The 23775-nt window shown below is 35.4% G+C and overlaps 1 protein-coding gene across 1 annotated transcript in view; it reads right to left on the bottom strand.

Annotated features, from left to right (window-relative positions):
- PSMA8 (proteasome 20S subunit alpha 8) overlaps window positions 1–23321 on the bottom strand; it is a gene marked incomplete at both ends in the record, with an annotated part of 65989 nt that extends 42668 nt beyond the window's left edge. Inside the window, 3 exons of the mRNA XM_081263302.1 lie at window positions 1483–1607; window positions 10335–10461; window positions 23220–23321. Of these exons, the coding sequence (XP_081119428.1) occupies window positions 1483–1607; window positions 10335–10461; window positions 23220–23321 (354 nt within the window). The remainder of the gene's footprint in view (window positions 1–1482; window positions 1608–10334; window positions 10462–23219) is intronic.
- Between the last annotated feature and the right edge of the window lie 454 nt (window positions 23322–23775).

Raw genomic sequence — 23775 nt, 5'->3', positions numbered from 1 at the left:
ACAGACAAAGTGGCACTGGAAACCAATTATATTTCTTATTACTTCAGTGCCAGGGAACTTCCTGGATATGTGCTCCAAGGATGGAATTCACACTGAGACTGGTGCTCCTACATGTCATACAAAAAAGCAGCCATGATAGAAAGCTAAGGACTAAAAATTTGGGCAACTTTATATAAACTGTATAAAATTCTGTGTTTGTGTTTAATTATGTGGTTTGAAACAGCTTAATAGTAGCTTTCTTCCTGGTCTTGTCTATATATTGTGTCTATTTTCCTTTTTTTTTTTTTTTGTAGGGGGAGGTACTTGGGACTGAATTCAGGGGGACTCAACCACTGAGCCACATCCCCAAAATCCTGTTTTGTATTTTGGAGACAGGGTCTGAGTTGCTTAGCGCAACACCTTTGCTGAGGTTGGCTTTGAACTTGTGATCCTCCTGTCTCAGCCACCCGAGCTGCTGGGATTATAGGCATGTGCCATGGTACCCAGCTTTCTATTTATTTTCTTACTTTTCAATTTTATTATATGAATTTTTAAAAAGCCACTTCAGAATTCAATGTTAATAGTTAAACTTGAACCTCTTTGAAAATAAAGTTTATGTGTTAATTCCTCTGTACTTCCTAATGTGCCTAGTGTACCTCTAGGCATGAAGTAGTTGCTCTGTAAATATACCTTAGAGGAGAAGACTTTTTACTTTTTTTTTTTTTGCTTAATCAACTTTTTTTTTTTTTTTTTTGTGTGTGTGTGTGTGTGTGGTCCTGGGGATTGAACCCAGGGCCTTGTGCATGAGGGACAAGCACTCTACCAACTGAGCTATATCCCCTTCATCATTTTTTTAAATAAAAAAATTATATATGCACAGGGTTAAAATAATATAAAAGTACAAAAGGTGCTCATGAGATCTATCTTCTGCCCCAGACCTTACCAGTCCCAATCCCATTGTTACAAATTTACAATTCTTTTCATAAAAATTCTATGCACAGCCTCTGCTGCCATAGACAAAATGCACGTAAAACAAGAGAAAAATAATACTTGTATACATCATGATTACATTTATCATTAAACCACGTATCTATGCATGGGTTCCAGAAGAAGTCATATCTAAACTTGCTCAGCTGTGTTTAGGTTCATAGGTGAAAAAAATGGGCATTTCTTTGGGAAAAAAAAATTAAAGAATGCTAGTATCTGTATCTCCAGAAGTGTAGAAATTGCCTTAAAAGATTATAGACTTATGTTCTTTTAAGTTTTATATAATTTCAAGAATTGAAATTGACTGGGATATCTAGTGATTAAGTCAATGCATTTTTATCTGAATAAGAGTGTGACTGTGAATTAACTGTGAGAAAGAATAAAGTATCTAGTAGATTAATAGATCAAATGCTTGGGGTAGCTGTACTGTTTCTATGACAGAACCTAAAACAATGGATTATTACTAGATTAGATATTTTAACTGATTTGAAGAAACCTAATAGAATATTAGCTTACCTGCTTTAAAGTTGCTATGAAGCGAGTTATATATTCTACAGTTACTGGGTCTTCAACTGTAAGCTTATGGCTCTGGCACTCCACCCGGGCTCTGTTTATTACTACTCTAGCATCAGCAGTCAATCCTATAAAAATAGTCAAAATTTTACAAAAATACTTTTTTTCATAATACATATTTTCCTTCTCCAATCAAACCTTTCTTATAACATCTTTTTTCTCAATACATGACCTTTATAAAGGAATTATGATATAAGGTGTCACTTAAACATTCTGATTTATTTCCTTTTCAAACTTAATTTGATGCATTCTTTTTTGTAAAGAAAATAGTTTTCAAGATTTATGGTTTAGGGGCTAAGGATGTAGCTAAAAAAAAAAAAAAAAAAAAAAAAAAAAGACCCAGACATGGTGGCACACACCATAATCCCAGCGATTTGGGTTCAGCTCCTGTTAAGGCAGGAGGATCACAAGTCAAAGCCAGCCACAGCAAAAGCAAGTTGTTAAGCAAGTCAGTGAGACTCTGTCTCTAAATTAAATACAAAATAGGGCTGGGGATGTGGTTTAGTGGTTGAGTGCCCCTGAGTTCAATCCCCAGTAAAAAGAATGATTTAAACACTAATAATAAGCTAGATTTAATCTCCTGAAAATAAGAGTTTTACTTTACATTGTGAAACATACTTCCACTGAATTAAAACTGCATTTAATAAAACCATAATTTTTTTGGCCTAAGATCAAGATTTAAAAATCAAGATGTTGAAACAGAAAAAAAACTTTTTTTCAATGCTGGGGAAAAATCCAGGGCCTAAAACATGCTGTGCAAGTATTCTACCACTGAGCTACAACCCGACTCTAAATTTTTTATTTTGAGACAGTCTTGCTCCATTGGCTGAGCTTGTCCTCTTGCCTCAGCCTCTAGAGTAGCTGGGATTACAGGTGTGCACCACTGCACCCAGCCAGAAAAAGAAAACATATGACTTTGCTTTTACAATATCAAAATGTCTTATGATTAGTTCTCAATATTTCCATAAGGAAACAGATGTGTCCTATCAAAGGAATAACAAACTGACTACAAACTTTAACTGATAAAATGGTCACAAACATTTGTATTAAGGATTTATTTAGCATTTGACTTTTATTTGGCCATTTTCTTTCCCCACTCTCTTAATACTAACTAGATTGCCAAAAAAAAAAAAAACCCAAAAAACACACTTTTATAAAATCTTTCTCACATAACTATCCATCTTTCATGGATTCCCTTCAACAGAGTTTCAAAACCTATTTCTAGAAACCCAAAAGAATCTGAAGACAGATAATGTTAGCTAACAATGAAGAAACTGTCTGAACCTCTGTTTGCAATCCCCTAACACTCATGTAGGGTGTGAATCATCATCACATACACAGTTAAAGAAAAGAAACCAATTCTCTTCTCTTTGCAAAAGTTATCTAAGATAAAGAAACAGCAAGAGATTGATTAGTTTACCCTACAGATGAAAACTTCAGTCAGTTTGCTTGGCATGGTGGCACATACCTGTAATCACAGGCACTAGGAAGACTAAGCAGAAGGACTAAAAGTTCAAGGCCAGCCTGGGCAACTCAGCAAGGATCTGTCTTAATTAGTCAATTAATTTAAAGCAATGGGGATGTAGTTCAATGGTAGAACACTTGCCTAGCATACAGGAAACCCTAGGTATAATAGTTGATACTGCAAAAAATTTAAAACAAACAAAAATCTTCAATTAGAAATATAATCAGATATGTAATTTTGTATTGAATCAAATATATGATGTCATTGTATTGTCTTGAGCAATTAATAAAAAAAAATTTTTTAAAAAGAAATATAATCAGATATGGTATGCCAAAGTATTTTCTCTTTACAATGTGAAATGTGATACAAAACTAAGTGACATAAAGAAGTAGTAATATAACTGATTCAAGGAAAAAATAATCAATGATAAATTTGCCAAACTTTATAAGTAATATAGTTTTATATGTCTGTTTTGAATATAAGTAGCAATTATATCCATCATTTGGTTAGGCAAAAGAGAACAAATTCTATTTGGGGAAAGCATTTAAAATCATAATTTCATTTTGTTTAAAAGCAAGCCACACATAGAACAAATGAGCTCTCAATTTATTTTAAATTTATACCACATTATCTTGAAAATACTATCATCATATAAAATTTATACAATGGAACTCCATATGATATATAATTTAAAAAGATTCTTTCATTCTTCTGAAGGTTTGTTTCCTAAACATTTAATACACAGTATAACAATATCAACAAAATGTCATTTTTTTCAAAGTGAAACTATATTTTTTTATATATGCTCACTATAAACTAGGAAACAAAAGCTACCATTCCAAAATTCATAAATATAATTATATTATACATGTTCTTCTGTAACTTGCCATTTTATATTATAATTGCTTTATATTATACATGTATATTCATATAAATATAAAATGGATACTTTCTTAAGCTAGTACATATTTTGCCACATCCTTTCTTGTTATTTATTTATTTAGGTACCAGGGATTGAACTTGAGGGTGCTTAACCACTGAACCACATCCCCAGCCCTTTTTATGTTTTATTTTGAGACAGGGTCTTGCTAAGTTGCTTAGGGCCTAGCTAGGTTGCTGAGGCTGGCTTTGACCTCATGATCCTCCTGCCTTAGCCTCCTGAGCCACTGGGATTACAGTCTTGTGCCATTGTGCCTGAGCTTTTTATATATTAACCATATATGGTACTACTAGTAGTAATAATAATATCTGTTCAACACATGTCAGACATCTTTTTTTTCTTTTTGGTACTGGGGATGAATTCAGGGACACTTTGTCACTGAGCCACATCCGGAGATCTTTTCATTTGTTAGAGACAGGGTCTCACTATGTTGCTTAGGGCCTCACTAAGTTGCTGAGGCAGGCCTGGAATTTGTGATTCTCCTACCTAGCCTCCTGAGTCGCTGGAATTACCACTGTGCCCAGACACTATTTCAATGAATCATATGTATTACTCCCTTAATTCTTGTAACAAATCAATGAAGTACTCAAATGGATGAGTAAAGCAAGGAAAGGGGCATTCAAGTACTCTGTCCATAGTCCAGGTATAGTAAATAACGAAGTCTGGCTTTGAACTCAGTGGGAATAAGGACTTCAGAACGTTTGTGTGTGTGTGTGTGTGTGTGTGTGTGTGTGTGTGTGTGTGTGTTTGTACCAGGGATTGAACCCAGGGGTGCTTAACCAGTGAGCAACATCTCTAGCCCACATTACTTTTTATTCTGAGACAGGGTCTCACTAAGTTGATGAGGCTGTCTTTGAACTTGTGATCTTCCAGCTTCAGCCTCCAAACTCCTGCAATTACAGGTGTGCTCCACCATGCCCATTTGTATTGAGGTCTTTTTTAAAAAGTACTTATTTATTTTTTTTTAGTTGTAGTTGGACACAATATCTTTATTTTTATGTGGTGCTGAGGATCGAACCCAGGGCCTCGAATGTGCTAGGTGAGCACTCTATCGCTGAGCCACAATCCCAGCTCTGTATTGAATTTTTAAATCAAGAAATATGAGACCTCCAGCTTTGTTCTTTTCTAAGATTGGGCAATTCAGGGCCATTTGAGATTTCGTAAATTTCAAATAGATTTTATTAAAAATATCATTGGGATTTTGATAGGAATGCCACTGAAGCTGTATACTGCCTTGGACAGTACTGGTATGTTCATAATAAATTAAGTCTTCCAGTTCATAAATGAGGGGCATTTACTTCTTTGTATCTTCTTTAATTTCTTTCAGCAACATTTCATATTTTTCATCATAGAACTCTTTTACCTCCCGTTAATTTATTCTAAATAGTATCTTATTCTTTTTGATGTTACTGTAAATGAATTCTGTGTATGTGTGTGAATACAGATTGAAACTAGGAATATTCTGCCTCTTAATACCATAGCCTGTCAGAATTTTGAGACAGTTCTGTCTCAAAATAAATAAAGAACTAGTAAATGGTGCTTACTAGTTCTTTATTCGAGACAGTCTCCCTAAGTTGTTACAAGTTGAACTTGTGATCTTCCTGCCTCAGCTTCCTAAGTAAGTAGGATTAAAGGCATGCACCGGGCTGGGGATGTGGCTCAAGCAGTAGCGTGCTCACCTCGCATGCATGCGGCCCGGGTTCGATCCTCAGCACCACATACAAAGATGTTGTGTCCACTGATAACTAAAAAATAAATATTAAAATTCTCTGTCAAAAAAAATAAATAAAGGCATGCACCTCTGTGCCTAGCATGACAAAATTTTTAAGTTACTATTCAAATTTCTCACTGTTAGGTTTAGAAATGACTGAATTCTTTTATATCTTTTTTTTTTTTCTTTGCTGTACTGGGAATTGAACCCATGGCCTTGAGCATGCACCTGATTTTTTAAGTTTTGATTTTGTGCCCTGCAACTTTGTTCAATTCATTATTTATAACAATATTTTTGTGTGGAATTGATAGTCTCTACTTATAAGATCACAATGTCTGTAAACATTTGACTTCTTCCTTCATAATTTGGATGCCTTTTGTTTTTTTTTCATGCACAACTACTCTGAATAGGACATTCATTACTATATTGAATAGGAGCAGAGCAAAAGAGGCACCCTTGTCTTATTCTTGATTCTGGAAGAAAAGCTTTTCAGTGTTTTACCAATAAGATGTGGGTTTTTCATATGTGATCTTAATTATGTTGAAGTAATTTCCTTTTATTCTGTAGTTATTGAATGTTTTTTAAAACTTTTTTGTAGTTGTAGATGGACAGCATGCCTTTATTATTACACGTTATTACTATGTGTATTTTTTTATGTGGTGCTGAGGATCGAACCCAGTGCCTCCCTTGTGCAAGGCAGATAAGCTGCCATTGAGCTACAGCCCCAGCCCCTATTGAGTGTCTTCTGAGGAGTATAATTTTGAATTTTGTCAAATGCATTTTTCTGTACCAAATGATAAGATCATGTATTTTTTCCTTGAATATTCTTTTCCTGTTAACATGATGTATTTTATTGATTCGTTTTCTTATGCCAAACCATCCTTACACTCCAAAAATAAATTCCACTTGGTCATGAGGTATGATCCTATTAATATGTTGAATTCAGTTTGCTAGTATTTTGTTGATATTTTTATATCACTGTTCATCAGCAATATTGTTTCTTTTTTTTTTTTTTTTCAGAGTAGAAATTAGAAGTTTATTAAAGGACAGCAGAAAAGACTTCTCCCGGAGGAAGAAGGGGACCCAAGAGGTGGAATCCCTCAATATTGTTTCTATAATTTTATCTTCTTGTAGTATCTTTGCTTTCGGCATCTTGATAATATCAGTCTCATAAAATTAATTTAGAGGTGTTCTCTTTAATTTTTTGGACAAGTCTGAAAATGATTTATTAATTCCTCTTTAAAATATTTGGTAGAATTTACCAGTGAAGTCATTAGATCCTGGACTATTCTTTGTTGGGGATCTTTGGTAACTGATTCAATTTCTTTGCTATGCCTATTGAGATTTTAAGTTTCATATTGAGTACTTAAAGGGATCTGTGTATTTGAAGAAATTTTGTTGGTATACAATAGTACTCTCTTAAAATCCTCTATTTCTCTAAAATTGGCAGTAAAATTCCCTTTTTTTCTTATTTTGATTCAATAATCTTTTTTTAGTCAATATAGTTGTCAATTTTGTTCACCTTTTCAAAGAACCAATTTTTGGTGTTATTAATATTCTATTATTTTTCTATTCTCTCTATTTCACTCTGTGCTGATCTCTATTATTATCTCCTTTTCTAGCTTTGGAATTAGTTTGTCTCATCTTGTTTTTAACATATAGGTTGTTGAGTTAGGTCTCTGTTTTTCAATATAAGTGTTTGCATCTATATTTCCTTTGTAACACTGCTTTAACTCTATTTCCTAAGTAAGACTGCTGTGTGTTCAGTTATTTATTTCTCTCAAGATATCTGCTAATTTCCTTTGGGCTTTTTTTTTTTTTTCTCCCACTCCATGGACGATTTAGGAGTATTCTGCTTACTTTCCATTTATTTGTAAAGTTTTAGGTTTTATTCTTCTGCTACTTATTTCTAGTTTCATTCCATTTTGATCAGAAAAGATACTTCATATGATTTTTATCTTTTATATTTATTGACTTGATTCCAAAAGGAAATAGGATAAGAGCTACATTTTGCTGAATAAGATTTTTAAACTTCAATATAAAATTCCAGCTTAAAATACACTTAAAGGGGCTCAGGTTGTGGCTCAGTGGTAGAGAGCTTACCAAGCTTGCTGAGGCACTGGGTTCGATTCCTGGCACCACATAAAAATAAAATAAAGGTATTGTGTCCACCTACAACTAAAAAACTATTTTAAAAATACACACTTAGAAAATGAGCAAAAACAAAATAAAAAAGATAATGTCTTATCCACTGTACAAAGGGAAATAAGCACATGAAAAATATGTTCAACATCATTAACCACGAGGGAAATACAAATTAAAACCACAATTAAATATTACTACATGCTTATAGGAATTTCTAAAATTAAAAAAAAAAACTGGGCTGGGCATGGTGGTTCACACCTGTAAATCCCAGTGGCTCAGGAGGCTGATGCAGGAGGATTTCGAGTTCAAAGCCAGCCTCAACAACTTAGCAAGGCCCTAAGCAACTCAGCAAGACCCTGTCTCTAAATAATATATAAAAAGGGAGGGGGATATGGCTCAGGGTTAAGCACCCCTGGGTTCAACCCCCAGTACCAATAAAAAATAAATTTAAAAAAATTGAAATTAAAAAAAAAATTAATGAGCTGGGGATGTGGCTCAAGTGGTAGCATGCTCACCTGGCATGCGTGCGGCCTGGGTTTGATCCTCAGCACCACATACAAACAAAAATGTTGTGTCCGCCGAAAACTAAAAAATAAATATTAAAAATAAATTCTCTCTCTCTCACTCACTCTTAAAAAAAATTAACAACAACAAATGCTGTTGAGGATATAGAAAAATGAACCATTCATACAATGCTAGTGGGAATATAAAAGAGTATAGTTACTTTGAAATAAAATTTGGAAGTGTTTTATGAGAATAAGCATGCATTATCATACAATCTAGCAATGATACTCTTACGGTATTCAACCAAGAGATATGAAAACCTATATTCACACAAAAACTATACACAAATGTTCAAAATACTTTATTTGTGATAGGCAAAACCTGGAACTACTCCAAATGTCCTTCAGTGGCTAAGCTGTTAACAAACTGCAACACATTCATACCATGGGATACTACTTAGAAATAAAAGAGGAAAGTATAATTGATATATGCAATAACTTGCTTGGATGAATTGTAAGAAAATTATGCTGAATGAAAAAAGACCACTGAAAAGGCTATATACATCATATGATTTTATTCATATGACATTCTGAAAATGACAAAATTTGAAAATAGAAAGTAGACTTGTAGGGGCTGGGGCTATGGTTCAGTGGTAGCACACTTGCCTAGCATATGTGAGGCACTGGGTTCCATTCTCAGCACCACATATAAATAAGGACTATCAACAACTAAAAAAAATAAATTGAATTAAAAAAAATAGATTAGTGGCTTCCAGAGGTCAAAGATGGGGAGAAGGAATACCATAGGTAGTGTTTTGTGATAGAAGAGTTTGTGTATCTTGACAGTGGTGGTAACTAAATGAACCTATACTTGTGGTAAGTATAACTACAAATATGCACATACACATGCAATTGAATGCATATAAAACTGGTGAAATCTGTAAAAACTCTTTAAATATACAAATAAGAATTTATGGGTTTTGAAGGTATGGCCATTGAGAGAGACTGGGTAAAGTTAAAGTGAACTTTCCTGAGGTTTTTGGAAACTTTTTGGGAATCTATAAGTATTTCAAAATAAAAAGTTGATAGATAGAAGGTGCAGTGGCACACACCTGTAATCCTAGTGGCTTGGGAGACTGAGGCAGGAGGATCACAAGTTCAGAGCCAGCCCCAAGCAACTTAGAGAGACCCTGTCTCAAACTAAAATAATAAAAAGGGGGGCTGAGGCTGGGCTCAGTGGTAGTGCACTTGCCTGGCATGTGTGACACTGGGTTTGACTCAGCACCATATATAAAGAAATACAATAAAGATTTATCAACAACTAAAAAAAATAAAATAAAAATTTTTTAAAAATGAATAAGGAGGAAAGGTAGCAGAATACAACAGTCACTAATATGGCAGTATGTAAAAACGTGATGTGTAACCGATGTGATTCTGCAATCTGTATTTGGGGTAAAAATGGGAGTTCATAACCCACTTGATTCTAATGTATGAAATATGATTTGTCAAGAGCTTTGTAATGTTGTGAACAACCAATAAAAAAAAAATGAATAAGGCCAGAGATGTGACTTAAGGATTGAGCACCTCTGGGTCCAATCTCCAGTATCCCCCCCCCCCAAAAAAAGTTCATAGTAGCTAGGTATATAGCTTAATGTTAGAGTGTTTACCTACCATGCATAAAGTCCTGAGTTTAATCCCTAGCACTACAAAAACAAAACAAAGCGCTTGTGCACACACATACACACACACACACACACAAACAGCTTAAAAGGAGAACTTCTCCCTAAAGTTCTAAGGAGTTAAAATACTTCTTTTAACATTTATGCTTTATTATCAAAGCATTATCATAAATCCCAGTTTATAAAGTCACAATTTTCTTTTACAAATGTTATATTGTTTCTTTTCAATAAGATATGAAGTATAACTATATATATACTGCATATATACAGCAAATTGCAGTAGTAGGGCCAACTGTGTTGCCCCACTGCACTAGAATACTATTATGCATCATTATTGTTGGTCCATAAGTACCTGCAAAAGCCATGCAGACATGATCATCAAGAGCACAAATTTTCCTCACAGTTCTTTCATCTTGAAGTTTAGCAACAGATTTTTTTTCTACTCCAAGCACAACTATATTGGTGCCTCTAATTCCAACCTGTTGAGTCATTAAAAAAACAGTTAATTTGAAACTTAAGACTGACAAGTTATTCTAATAAATGACTATTCTTTAAGTATTCAATAAAATGAGAAAAGCAGACTTCTAGGAAAATAGTTGCATAGATACTAGCTTATGGGAGGCCCATTCCCTAAACTCAAAGCAAAGAAGATAGGTAGAAACTGCAAAGAAAACACCACCACTGAGAAACTACATGAACACCCTAATCACACACAACGCAATTGAAAAAGTACTATCTAACTACAGTACAATTTCAACTAAAACAAGATGGTAATCCATGTGAATTCCTTATAGAGTGGCAATAGCAGAACTGATAATGAAAGTAGTTAAAAAAACAAAACCTGAAGTATACAAAATTCTGCAAAAGCTCTCTCATGTATCTCACAATTTGGAGGGATAGAAATTGGAGGTTGTTGTAGCTCCACTCCAAATACACATGTTGAAATCCTGATCCCCAAAGTGATAATATTAGGCATTCGGGCCTCCTGGAGATAATTAGTTCACAAGGGTGGAGTGCTCACAGATTGGATTAGTGCCTTATAAAAAGATCCAAGGAAGCTCATTTGCTTCTTCTACCTTGTGAGGCCAAAGCAAGTAGGCACCATCTGTGATGTAGGAAACAGGTCCTCATCGGACACCAAATTGGCCTTGATATTAGACATCTCAGTCTCTGGAATTATGAGAAATAAACTTCTTAGTTTATAAGCTAATCAGTTTATGGTACTTAAAGCCAAATGTGATGACATTAAAAATGCTTTATATAACAATGCAAAGAGGTGTTCTCTGAATCAGCATTTTTGAAGTATAAGTACACAATAGATTAAATAGAAAGACAGACTTGAAATTAAATCTTTCAGTTAAATAAAACATAGACAATTTATCAAAGCATTTGCTTTTATTGTTCCCTCATTTCATTTAAATCTGTCAGTTTATCCAAGAGACCTTTCCTAACCATCCTAAGATGATCAATGCTCTCTGCATATCCCATCCTCATCGAATGGACAAATGTTTAACTTTATATACTATAGGTACTCTTCTCATGGACATTATAACAATTTAACATACATTATGACTCAAAAACATCCCAGCATATTCCCCAGATTAAAACAAATCAAATGAAATTTATTGATCATAAGCTATTTCTATAACTCTCATCTAAATAATTTAACTCCCAAGGCAGATTATTTAGAAAATGTTGATAATAAATATATTAATATTAAAGTCTTTGGGATATGGCCAAAATTATGCCCAGGAGAAAATTCATTATCTTATGTTTCTAATTAAATAAGAAAAAAATTAAAGTAATAAAGCATTCAAAAAGTACAAAAAGAAATTCAAATATTTAAGCTTAGCTAAAGAGGAAAAATAAAGAAGCAAAAATGAATGTTTAAGGAGAAAACAATAAAATTGATAAATAATACCAAGAGTTTTTTTTAAACAAAAGAAATCTCTCTATTAATCTAACCATGAGGACAGAATAAAAGAAATGTATTCAGGGGCTAGGGGTGTAGCTCAGTGGTAGAATATTTGCCTCACACGGGTAAGGCTGCCTCGCACGGGTAAGGCACTGGGGGTTTAGTCCTCAGCACCACATAAAAATACATCAATCAATCAATAAAAGGTTAAAAAAACTATTTAAAAATGTATTCAAATGTGAAAAAGTAGCAATTTAATAATTATAGCAATAATTTAATAAACTTGAAAAACTGAAAAGGATGACAGGGAAAAAATAAATCGACTCCAGAAAAGACAAGGCTGGGGTTGTGGCTCAGTGGTAGAGCACTCACCTAGCACATGTGAGGCCCTGGGTTTGATCCTCAGCACCACATAAAAATAAATTAAATAAAGGTATTGTGTCCAACTACAATTAAGAAATAATTTTCTTTAAAAAGAGAGAGAGAGAGAGAGAGAGAGAGAGAAAATTTTTTTAATATTTATTTTTTAGTGGACACAACATCTTTATTTTTATGTGGTGCTGAGGATTAAACCCAGCGCCCCGTGCATGCCAGGCAAGTGGCTACCGCTTGAGCCACATCCCCAGCCCAGAAATAATTTTTTTTAAGAAAAAAAAAAAATACAGACACCTTAGTCTCGCTAATAAATACGGATAATATTCAGAAAAAGTATTGTTGTTCAAAAATAAGCATGAGACTTGGGGGACTCAATGGTGAATTCTTTTAGTTTTCTGTTCTGAGTAATTCCTAAGCTATTTAAATTATTCTATGTTAAAGTTAAAACTATAGTAACACAATTATATTAAATATAGAAACAAATGTAAATAAGAAAACTTACAAAGGTATCTGATAAAATTCAACATCCATACCTAATTTACTAACAACAGAAAAACAGAAGACTATATTCCACATGATTAAATTTGTCACAAACTAGAAACCAGATTAATTTTTCTGATTCATCTCAAAAAATGAATCTCTATCTGCTCAACTGTTTAAACAAATGCCCAGTTGCTATGTGTAGTAGTCAGTTTTTTTGTTATTTTAATAAAATATCTGAGATAATTAACCTGTGAACAGAAAAGGTTTACTCTGATTCATGGTTTTGGAGATTCCAGTCCAAGTTCAGGTGGACTCATCATTTTGGGTTTCTGATAGGGGTGCTACATGGTAATGGTGGGAAGCAAACAGGGAGCAAACTACTCACATCCTGAGCCAGGAAGCAAAAGAGAAAAGGAAGAGGAAAGAGATCAGGATCCCATGATCTCCTTCTAAGGCACAATTCCAGTGACCTAAGCACCTCCTACAATGTTCTACCTCCTAAAAATTCCACCATCTCCCAAAAGAGACCAAAAGTAAACACATGGGTAGGGGGATGACATTCAATATTCAACTATTAGCACCATCCTTTATCACTCTCTGTCCCTCCCGATCCTTTTTCACAATTACCAAGCGTCCAAGCTATCTACTACTTTCTATCACCATTGCAGTACAAGCAACTACCATTTTCATCATCAGGCTACTGCAACAGCCTAATAAGATTTCTCAGTTTTTACTCTGGATTCCCGACTATCTGAATCCACACAGTCCCCATTGGACCTTCATGCAGTTTCCATAAAGCAGCCAAGGTGGGCATTTTAAAACATCAACAGAGTCAGATTATGTTCCTATTGACTTCCCTTCCACAATTTGCCAAGGCGCTTAGTTATCTGACTCCTGCATGTGTCTCCAACAGCATGTCATATTCTTCCTTATTCATCAAGTGCCAGCCCAACTAGTGTGTTTTCTTCCTCCAAGTCTTCATGTGTTACATTCCTTCTACCTGGAACACTTATCTCTCAACTTAAATTTTAGCTCAAAAAGTCCTTCTCTTAAAAAAAGTTCTTTTCTTCTAATCAACAAATTTATAATTATTTATAATTATCTTTCTAAACATTAATTCTGCAAAGGCAAGGAAACCATGAGCTGAATCTAGAAAGTGCAACACTCTACAAACCAATTAGCCCAGTCGCTTTAAGTCAAGGCATAAGAATGGGGAAGATGTTGTTCAATAATAAAACAGAAATATTTAACCGCTAAGTGCTATAAAAAGATATTTTGTGAGCAATTAGAAAAATCAGAACACAGGCTATTATAATATATTAAACAGTTATCATTAATTTCACTCATAGTGAGAATGGTTTTAAGAAACATCTTTGTATTTTAGAGAAATATACTGAAATGTAATGATTATCTAGGATTTGTTTTTAAATACTTCACCCCAAAATAAATTTCATTCTTAAACTGACACCTACATAAAAATTAATTCAAAATGGATCGCAGATTTAAATATAAGATGTAAAATAATAAAATTTTAGAAAAAAATAGAAAAACTTTGGAATCTAAAGCTAGGCAATAATTCTTAGAATTGATACCAAAAACATGAACTACACAAAGAAGAAATTATAAATCTTCTTTGAAGTTACAATTTATCCATGAAGTTGAAAAAATGATGAAAATATATGCAACAGACTGGTAGAAAATATTTGCAAAACATATCTGAAAAGGACTAGTATCTAGAATATGTAAAGAACTGTCAAATATCAATAGTACAAAAATAAGCCATTCATTAGAAAATGCTCAAAAGATGCATTTCAACAAAGAAGACAGATGGCAAATAAGTACATGAGAATATGTTCAACCATCTATCATTAACCATTAATGTCCAACTTAGTTAATTTAATTAAAACCACAGATACGAGCCACTACACACTTATCAAGATGATTAAACCAAAAAACAGTAACACCACCAAATGCTGGCAAGGATGTAGGGAAACTAGATAACTCATACATTGCTAGTAGGAGTGTAAAACTATGTAGTTACTGTAGGAAACCATTTGGCAGTTTCTTATAAACTACCCAAGCAATTACACATAACCTGCATACTGAGGCACTTATACCAGAGAAACAAAAACTTGTTTTCATGCTTTGGCTTCCTTTCTAGGGATTGTTCTATCATTAGGAAAGGATCAATGCCATCAATGTGCTGCTTTCCTCTTTACTCCCTCTTCCCAGGCCACACTATTTGGGGGTTTGTCATTTTCCATATCTAATATTAAATGTGTAAGAGATTTATGACTATCCTTTGATTTTTGTTAACCAATTCACACCTGTGATTATTGTTACCATACACTCTGGATTCTAAATCACTCTTTAAAAGTTAAGCTCAGTTAAATGAAAACCTTTGGAGAACACGTTGCCAAGTTGGTGTTCTCCAAACTAAAAGTTATGTGTAGCAAAAGTCTTGGGTTTGTACGGAAATAACAAGTTTTGTTGGTATTTATTCATGTATTTGATGTTTTAGAGCTGGATAAAATAAACTATTACCAATAAGTTATAGATACAATTTTGTGTTATTCTTCACACTGGAATTAGATTTCAAAAATTTTTTTTGGAAGGTATTAAGGAGAGTCTGATTTAAAGGTGATATTGTAAAACATGGAAGCATTCTTCCACTCTTTCCATAAAAAGAAAGTTAAAAGCTCTTAGCCTTTCTTTGATGTATCAGATATAATATTGTATTGTGTTATTTGTGAAGAGCCCCTCCCTACCTGAGATAGGGCTCTGGCTCCCACCTTACAACATGTTAGAATGGCTCCAAAATAGGCTAGACTTCAGCTCATTTAAAAGTTTTGTTTAAAAGATTGATTTCTGTTGTAAAGATTACAGTGATCTCAAACAGGGGATATAATATATAACTAAGTAAAGGTTCAAGATTTTAAAAATTTATTTTCACACAAAGCCTGCATAAATAAAACTATAAAATGTTTTCATACTATGAGATACTATTTATATAACATTTCTTTTTTTTTCTTTCTGTGTGTGTGTGTGTGTGTTAGTTACTGGGAATTGAACCCAGGGGGTCTCTACCATTGATCTACATCACCAGTGCTTCTTTATTTTTCATTCAGAAACAAGATCTCACTACATTACCCAGACTGGCCTTGAAATTTCGATCCTCCTAACTCAGCCTCCAAAGTCTCTGGGATTACAGGTGTGTGCCACTGTGATCTGCCTATGTAATATTTCTGAAATGGAAAAATTTTAGATATGGTGGACAGATGAATGCTGCTAGGGGTTAAGACATGATGAGAAGGATATGATGACTAGATATACAAATGTACATGTACAATAAGATCTGATACAACTTTATATACACATTAGTACAAAGAAAACTGGAGAAATCTGAATAAAATCGGTGTGTATCAATTACAATAACCTGGCTGTGTGTGTGTTTTTTTTAAGTTGTAGATGGACACAATACCTTATTTTATTTATTTTTAGGTGGTGCTGAGAATTGAACCCAGTGCCTCACATGTGTGAGACAATGAGTCATGGTTTTACCACTGAGCCATGACCCCAGCCCCTGTGTTATTTTTACTATAGTTTTGCAAAATGTTATCATTGGCAGAAAATGGGTAAAGCATGCAAGGGCTTTCTCTATGTATTATTCCTTAAAACTACATGTGAATTTATAAGTACTGCAATAAAGATTTCAATTTTAACAAACTCCAGGGCTGGGAGCTAGGAGGTGGAATGCTTGCCTAGCATGCACAAAGCCCTAGGTTCAATCCTAGGCACACCAAAAAAAATAAAATAAAATAACAACAACAAAAATCCCACAAAACTCCAATAGAAAGAGAAATGTGTTTAACTGGAAGCAAACTGATAAAAATGTCGATAACTTTAACTATTGAAGCTGGGTGATGGACATAGAGCAGAAATTAATTTTTCTATTATGTCTTTTTTAAAAAATATATTTTATTTTAGTTGTAGCTGGACACAATACTTTTATTTTATTTTTATGTGGTGCTGAGGATCGAACCCAGCTCCCCACATGTGCTAGGCAAGCGCTCTACTGCTGAGCCACAACCCCAGCCCTCTATTATGTCTTTATGTATTTAAAATAATCCATAATAAAAGGTTAAAAATAAACTTCAAAACAAGTAAACCTCAACTTTCTCTATTAGCCCTTTCTCACCACCATTTAAACGTATTCTAGTCTCTCTTAAACATAATCTTAAAAATCCACTCCACTTTAATCCAGCTTTTTTCCCCCCTCAACCCCTCCAAAGTCACATATTGTCATCTTCTCTCAGCTCACAGCAACCTGATTTCTATCTCCTATCTCCTCTGAGAGTTCAGACACAGGTCATTAAGGTCCTTCAAGGCACAGGCTATCCTCTCAAAGGAAGATGAATAGTACTCAAGAATTTTCATTTATTCAAACTTAACATAAGTGTTAAGAATGGGAGAGAAATGATACACTTGAAAATTATAATCTCCAGGAAAGATAAATTTCCTCAATTCTAAACAGGTATATTTCATAGCCTCACAGTCTCTGTGTGTCAGGAATCTGAACATCTTTTAGCCAGAGGGCTCTGGAACTCACAAGGCTGCAATCAAGTTGTGCCCCAGGACTGCGTTTATCTCATGGCTCCACTGGAAGAGGAACCATTTCCAAGCTCACACATATCATTGCTGGCAAGATCTAGTTTCTCCTACACTGCTGGATTAAGGGTCTTGGTACCACACTGAATTTTGAGCAGATGTTTCTCTCAGGTCCATTGCCATGTAGTTCCCTTGGTAGGGCAACTAACAACATAAGAAGCTGGGTTCTATGACAGTGAGCTAGTAAGAGAGCAAGTAATGGCAAGCAAAAGTGAATCATCTCTTCATAATCTAATCTCTGAAATGACATTCCATCAATTTTGCATATTTCATTCCTTCAAAGTCACTCATTACAGGGGCTGGGGTTAAGCTTAGTGGTAGAGAACTTGCCTAGAATGCTTGAAGCCCTGGGTTAAATCCCAGAACCACACACAAAAAATTAATTAATTAATTAATTAATTAATTAATGGCTGGGGATTTAGTGGTAGAACACTTGCAAGGGGTTCAATCCCAGGACTGAAAAAAATTAAATCATAAGATTCATCCCACACCCAAGGAGGGGCATGAAAAACCAGGAAGTAGGGATCACTGGAGGCCATTCTGGAAGTGCTCAGACATATCTCAATTTCAGGAAGACCATAAATATTATATTCCTGCTCAAACCTGGTGCTTCATATTCTTTATCAAAAAGGCAACACTATTAACTTAGTGGTCAACCCCCCAAACAAACAGAAGCAGCATCTTTGACTCTTCCCTCTCCAATACCTCTTTTTACCCCCTCCCACCACCAGCAAACACCATCCAAATAATCATCACATCCAATACTGCTGACATCTCTTTGGAATCTGCTGTATTTCCATTTCTGCATCAACCCTAGCAAAAACTAGTAACATCTTTCATCTACACTATCTCCATAGTATCCTATTTCCCTGCTTCTAGTTATGATTTCATCTAATCTACAGATCACAATGTAGTCTGAGAAATCTTTGGAAAATGAAATGAAAGAGGAGAGAGTGTATGCACACAAGCACACAAGAGAGTAAAATGAAAACCTCAATGTGCCATTCTTCTACTTAAAACTTTACAGGTAGGGACCATTTCTCACTAAGCAAATCAAGACAGGACAAACTTGGACAAGAGGATCTATGAATTATAATATTTATTCTTTGCATGTTGTCCTTTAGCACTTCTAGAGATTTTCTCTCTATAGAAGCAAACATGGCCACCAGCATCTTGAACTCATATCCCAACAGCTCTCCCACAGAATAAAAGTTACCATTATCTCTAGTCAGAATTAACTCCCGAAGGTGGACTCATAGCACTGAATCATGTGCTCATGACTGTGGCCAGGAGGAAAGAAACTATGATGACTCTACCTGGCTTATGTGAGTACCTACGAGGTTGGATAAGTGTACTCATGCTACTAGAAGGATAGAATAGCAATAATCTAGAAAGTTACAGTAGTCACATCAAAACCTTTTAGGCCTCTTATCTCTCAGGATCAAATATATTCTACTAAAACAGTTTTAAAAGTATTCCATGATCTGGTTCTGCTTTCTAGCTTCTTGTCTTCATATATTTCCATTACTTCACAATGTTAAGTGTCCTCCAGTTCACAGAACACAGATGTCTTCTGCTACTGGTCCTCCCACATGCTATTTCCTTTGTCTAAAATATTCTTCACTTTTTTCCTTTTTTAAATATCACTATCTCAATGGGGCTTCCCTTATACCTAGAATTCCCATAATTATATTCAATATATCCAATATGATATTCTCTATTACTATATTTGTTATTTATTCATTTTCTCAATCATCTAACCTTCCTACTAAACAGCAAATTCTATAATAAAATACTGGGGTTCAACACCCAGTTTAGCATGTTAAAAATGTCTTGAAGAAATAAATGTGCTTAAAGAATTATAGACAAAATTGAACTGAAGGAAAAAGAGAAAAACCAAAAGAACAGTAAATAATAATGTCTTCAATTTATTAAGTACTTTCTGTGAACTAGGCACTATGCAAGATGCTTAACATGTTTTACCCCAATTCTCACATCAACCCTAGAAAACAGGCATTGTTCTGATGTCTATTTCCTACTAAAGACATTGAACCTCAGAGAAATTAATTGCCTTAAGCAACACACATCTATTTCCATATTCATGATAATGACAGCTTATTGATATACAAATATTTACTGAACAGAGTAACTTTGAAACTAGAAAAATATAAGTATGAATATGGACTCCTTCACCTTCTGGCTGGGTACTTTCAGCAAACTATGAGTGCTTCCAAATCATGTTTCTCACAAATGTAAAAAAGTGGTTAAATGCTGTCCTTAATACCAGATGTGGTACATAAAATGCCTGTTACAAAATACTGCTTAAATGTTAGTTCCTTCCTAGTACTTATACTGTGCAGCAGAATATAAAACAGAAATTACACCATTTAGAACCTCAAAGATCTTACTATCTGGTTGATGAGATTATTTCATTAAATATTCCTGAAATTAAATAGAATCTGATGTGAAACAGTAAACATGTACAACACCCAGCAGTACAGATTATAAAGTCAGAAAAAGAAAATGATCCACGATGAGTGTGTGAATCAGAAAAAGCTTTCATGAAGGAAGAGAAATGTGTGGAGACTCTTAAAGTATAAGTAAGGGCTAAGAAGGTAGCTCAGCAAGAGGATGTGTGCTTAGTATGTGCAAGACGCCTGGGTTCAATCCCCAACACTGCAAACAACCACCATCACAAAGTTAAAAGGATATGTAAGATGTACATCAGTAAAGAGAAAGGTGTTTTTCCTTCTTCCTCCTCACAGGGGAAGAAGCATATATTAATGAAATCAAGGAACTGCTCTTCAATTAACGAAGGCAGATTTAAAACAAACAACAACAACAACAAAAACTAGGCATGGTGGCACAAGTTTTAATCCCAGCTGCTCAGGAGGGTGAGGTAGAAGGATGACAAATTTGTCAGCCTAGACATCTTAGTAAGATCCTGCTTCAAAAATAAAAAATAAGATGTATCTCAGGGCTGGGGATGTGGCTCAAGCGGTAGCGCGTTCGCCTGGCATGCGTGCGGCCCGGGTTCGATCCTCAGCACCACATACCAACAAAGATGTTGTGTCCGCCGAGAACTAAAAAATAAATATTAAAATTTTCTCTCTCTCTCTCTCCCCCCCACTCTCTCTCTTAAAAAAAAAAAAAGATGTATCTCAGTGGTAGAGCACTCCTGGGTTCAATTCTCAACACTGGGGGGGGGGGGAGAAAAGAAGAGAGAGAAAGAGAAGGTGGATAAGGATTATGGAAAGCTTTGATGGCAGAATTGTGGAGCTGAGATTCATAGAAGAAAGAAATATGGAGCCAATTAAGAATTTGGGGTCAGGGAAAGGACAGACTGAGGAATGATAATAAATCTTATATTTTTTTCCACAGAAATATCATGGTTTACTTTTTTCCCTAAGAAGGAAGGTAGTACTTCTCCAAAATATTATTCAACATATTTTGCATTTAAAGAAAAAGAAACTAAAACCAAAAAAAAAAAAAAAATCTAACAGCTTTCTCACCCACTTCATGCTGTCAGGTAATCATCTAGAGAGGAGAACCTAAGCCCTCTAAGTATGGCCCATATAACTTTTGTACAACTAAACAATATAACATGTACTTACTGGCCAAAATTGGCCAATCCTGGTTTATTTGTAATTCTTCATATTAACTGTTGTTTATAGACATACTAATTTACAACCTCTTTTAATAAACAAGTGCCAGTATAAACTTTACCCTATGCAAAAGGTCATAGCACCCTCAAGGAAACACAATGAATAACTTCATACAAAGATGCAAATTATAATTTCAGAATCCTGAGACAAAATTCTCATCCTTCCAATGTATCTTTAAAAATGCCCACTATAGGTATTTTTATATCCTTACCCTTTTACAGCTCATTACAAAGGAACTATCAATCAGTTCTATAGTGTTCTTAAAACATTTTAAATGAGCCAATGTGGTTTCTTATTACACCTCAGTCTTCTCCCATTACACCCTTTATTTTAGGCTCTAAAACTTGGGCATTATTTTCTAACCATATGCTACATGTCATGCTGGGGATTATATAACTTTTGTTTTTATCAAAATGGTACCCTTTTGGTTTAAGCTACATCAGGCTTTTCTTAAATTTACAATTCTAAAAAAATTACTTATAAAACAGAAGCTAAACTAGTGGGCCTAATTAAATAGAAAAATACTTTAAAATGATTCTGCTTTCTAATGTTATTTTTGCCCCATCATATTTGATAGATTTATAATGAGAGTGAATTATTTCCTTCCATTATCAAGTGGGTAAAGAAAAGTGAGAGTAAAGACACTTGTGGACTCAGAAATGCTGTGTATTCTCACAGCTACTGTCTAATTTCCAAAACATACAACAAACATGCTCATGAAATTTTAGATATTTTTTTAAAATCAGAACCTTTTAAATTTATAGGCTAGGTCTTGAAAGTTTGGGGATAATAGATCTTTGGTCACCAGGGCACTTTTGTCCTTTTTAATTTTTATAAATCATTAAGCTTACTGAACATAGTTAAAATTTGGCAGCAATATTACTGCTACCTTGAGTATTTGAAAGTTTTTCAGTAATGTGGTACCTAAGTCTAACAAAGTATAATCTCTCATGAAACTTCCATTATCACTTAAAAACAACAACAAAGGTGGCAAAAAGTGGAGATTCTTGGGATTTTGAGCCTCTAAAAGGCCACCAAATATTGGGGTGGAGATTTTGGTACAATTATTTTTCATGGATATATCTGGACTACCATTTTTAGCTGTTTCCTCACGAATAAGAGTTTAATATTATGTAGGTTTAAACCATATAAAAGAAAAATTTTAATTTGGGTGGGGGAAGGTACTGTGCTTTATTACTTAGCTACATTCCTCTTCTAAGTGCCTTGCCTAGCATCTGAGTGGCCATTTTAAGGCTTTCCCGCCCTAGGGTTTTTCAGAGAAAGGCTCACCACTCCCTCAAACCAATCCAACCCTGCAGCGCCTGCATTCTTTCCCTGGCCAAGGGCATATCACCACTCCCTCCTACCAATCCCACCCTTAATCGTCCACATCAGGACCCGAACTATGCGGCTCTACATTCCTGAGCCACCGCCATAAATCTCCAATCCCAAGCCTGCGTGGCTTCTGGCGGGCTATGGACTGATGCCCTTTGTCAGCTCTGACAAACTCTCCTGTGTATCTCCGCCTGGTCACCGTCTTTCATTTCTCGCTGGCCCATCCGGGTTCCTCGCTTTCCTGTCACCCAGTTCTTTTTAATTTTCAGACACGGTCCCTGTAAGGTGCTTAAGACTTCTCTGAATTACTGAAGCTCGCCTTGAACTTGGGATCTTCCTGCCTCAGCCTCCTGAGTGGCTGGGATTGCAAGCGCGCACCACAGGATCTGGACCCCTTTTTAATTTTTATGATGATTAAAACAACGGCTTCTGCCATAAAGGTACCGTTAAGTTTCCCATGATTCTGTGAATTCCTGAGGCAGTGGGCTATGAGCATTCAGGTTAGCTGTGCTAGCCTTATTTACGGCCAGACATAGCATTAATACTCGTTGGGGTCCAGGTTATCAAACACAGTCTTTGGTCTGTAACTATCTTTAAACAAAAACCAATGAAATCTACCAGAGTTTACTCCGCCCAAATCTCAGAAGTAGCATCTCCTTCAATTAAAAAAAAAAAAAAAAAAACAAGCACTTTCCACAAGTGCTGGACTCTCCCCAACACTCAAGCACTAAGCTGGGGCAGTGCGGGGCGGCCTGCCAAGACCCAGGGGAATGAAGGTCGGGAAGTCGCTGCTCACCGCAGTGGATCCCTTCTTCACTGCTTCCTGCGCATATTCCACTTGAAAAAGGTGTCCGTCTGGGGAGAAGACGGTGATTGCCCGGTCATACCGAGACGCCATCGTATAAAACTAAGATTCCCGCGGAGCCTAAGACGCTACCAGAGCTACACGTGGCTGGAAACCGCTTGCACCTCCACGTGCTGGCTCCCGGAAGTGCTCACGAACGCCCCGCGCCTCGAGCCGCCTCCCAGAAGTCTTTGCGCCTCACGCAAGCGCACGGGCACGCGCCTCGAGCCGCCTCCCAGAAGTCTTTGCGCCCACGCCTTTGGCTGCCTCCCAGAAGTCCTAGTGCGCGAGGGTCTAGGTGACCTCAGCCTCTTCCTTTCCCTTCTTGTCTCGTAAATCTCCGAGATTGCCATCAGTGTAATCCTGGGCGTGATGACAGCTCACTGATTTATAAAAATGATATGCAAGATTAAGGGCTTAAAGATAAAATCTTCAAAGGTCAGATATTTTTGTATGCACTTATTAACAGAAAGAATGGTACGTACAATTTCAGCCTCTTGCCTTTGGT

The sequence above is a fragment of the Spermophilus citellus genome (genome assembly GCF_964194105.1).
Source record: "Spermophilus citellus genome assembly, chromosome: 12".
NCBI classification, from domain to species: domain Eukaryota; kingdom Metazoa; phylum Chordata; class Mammalia; order Rodentia; family Sciuridae; genus Spermophilus; species Spermophilus citellus.
Note: the sequence above shows the minus strand (reverse complement) of the source record. Positions and strands in the feature narration are given on the sequence as shown.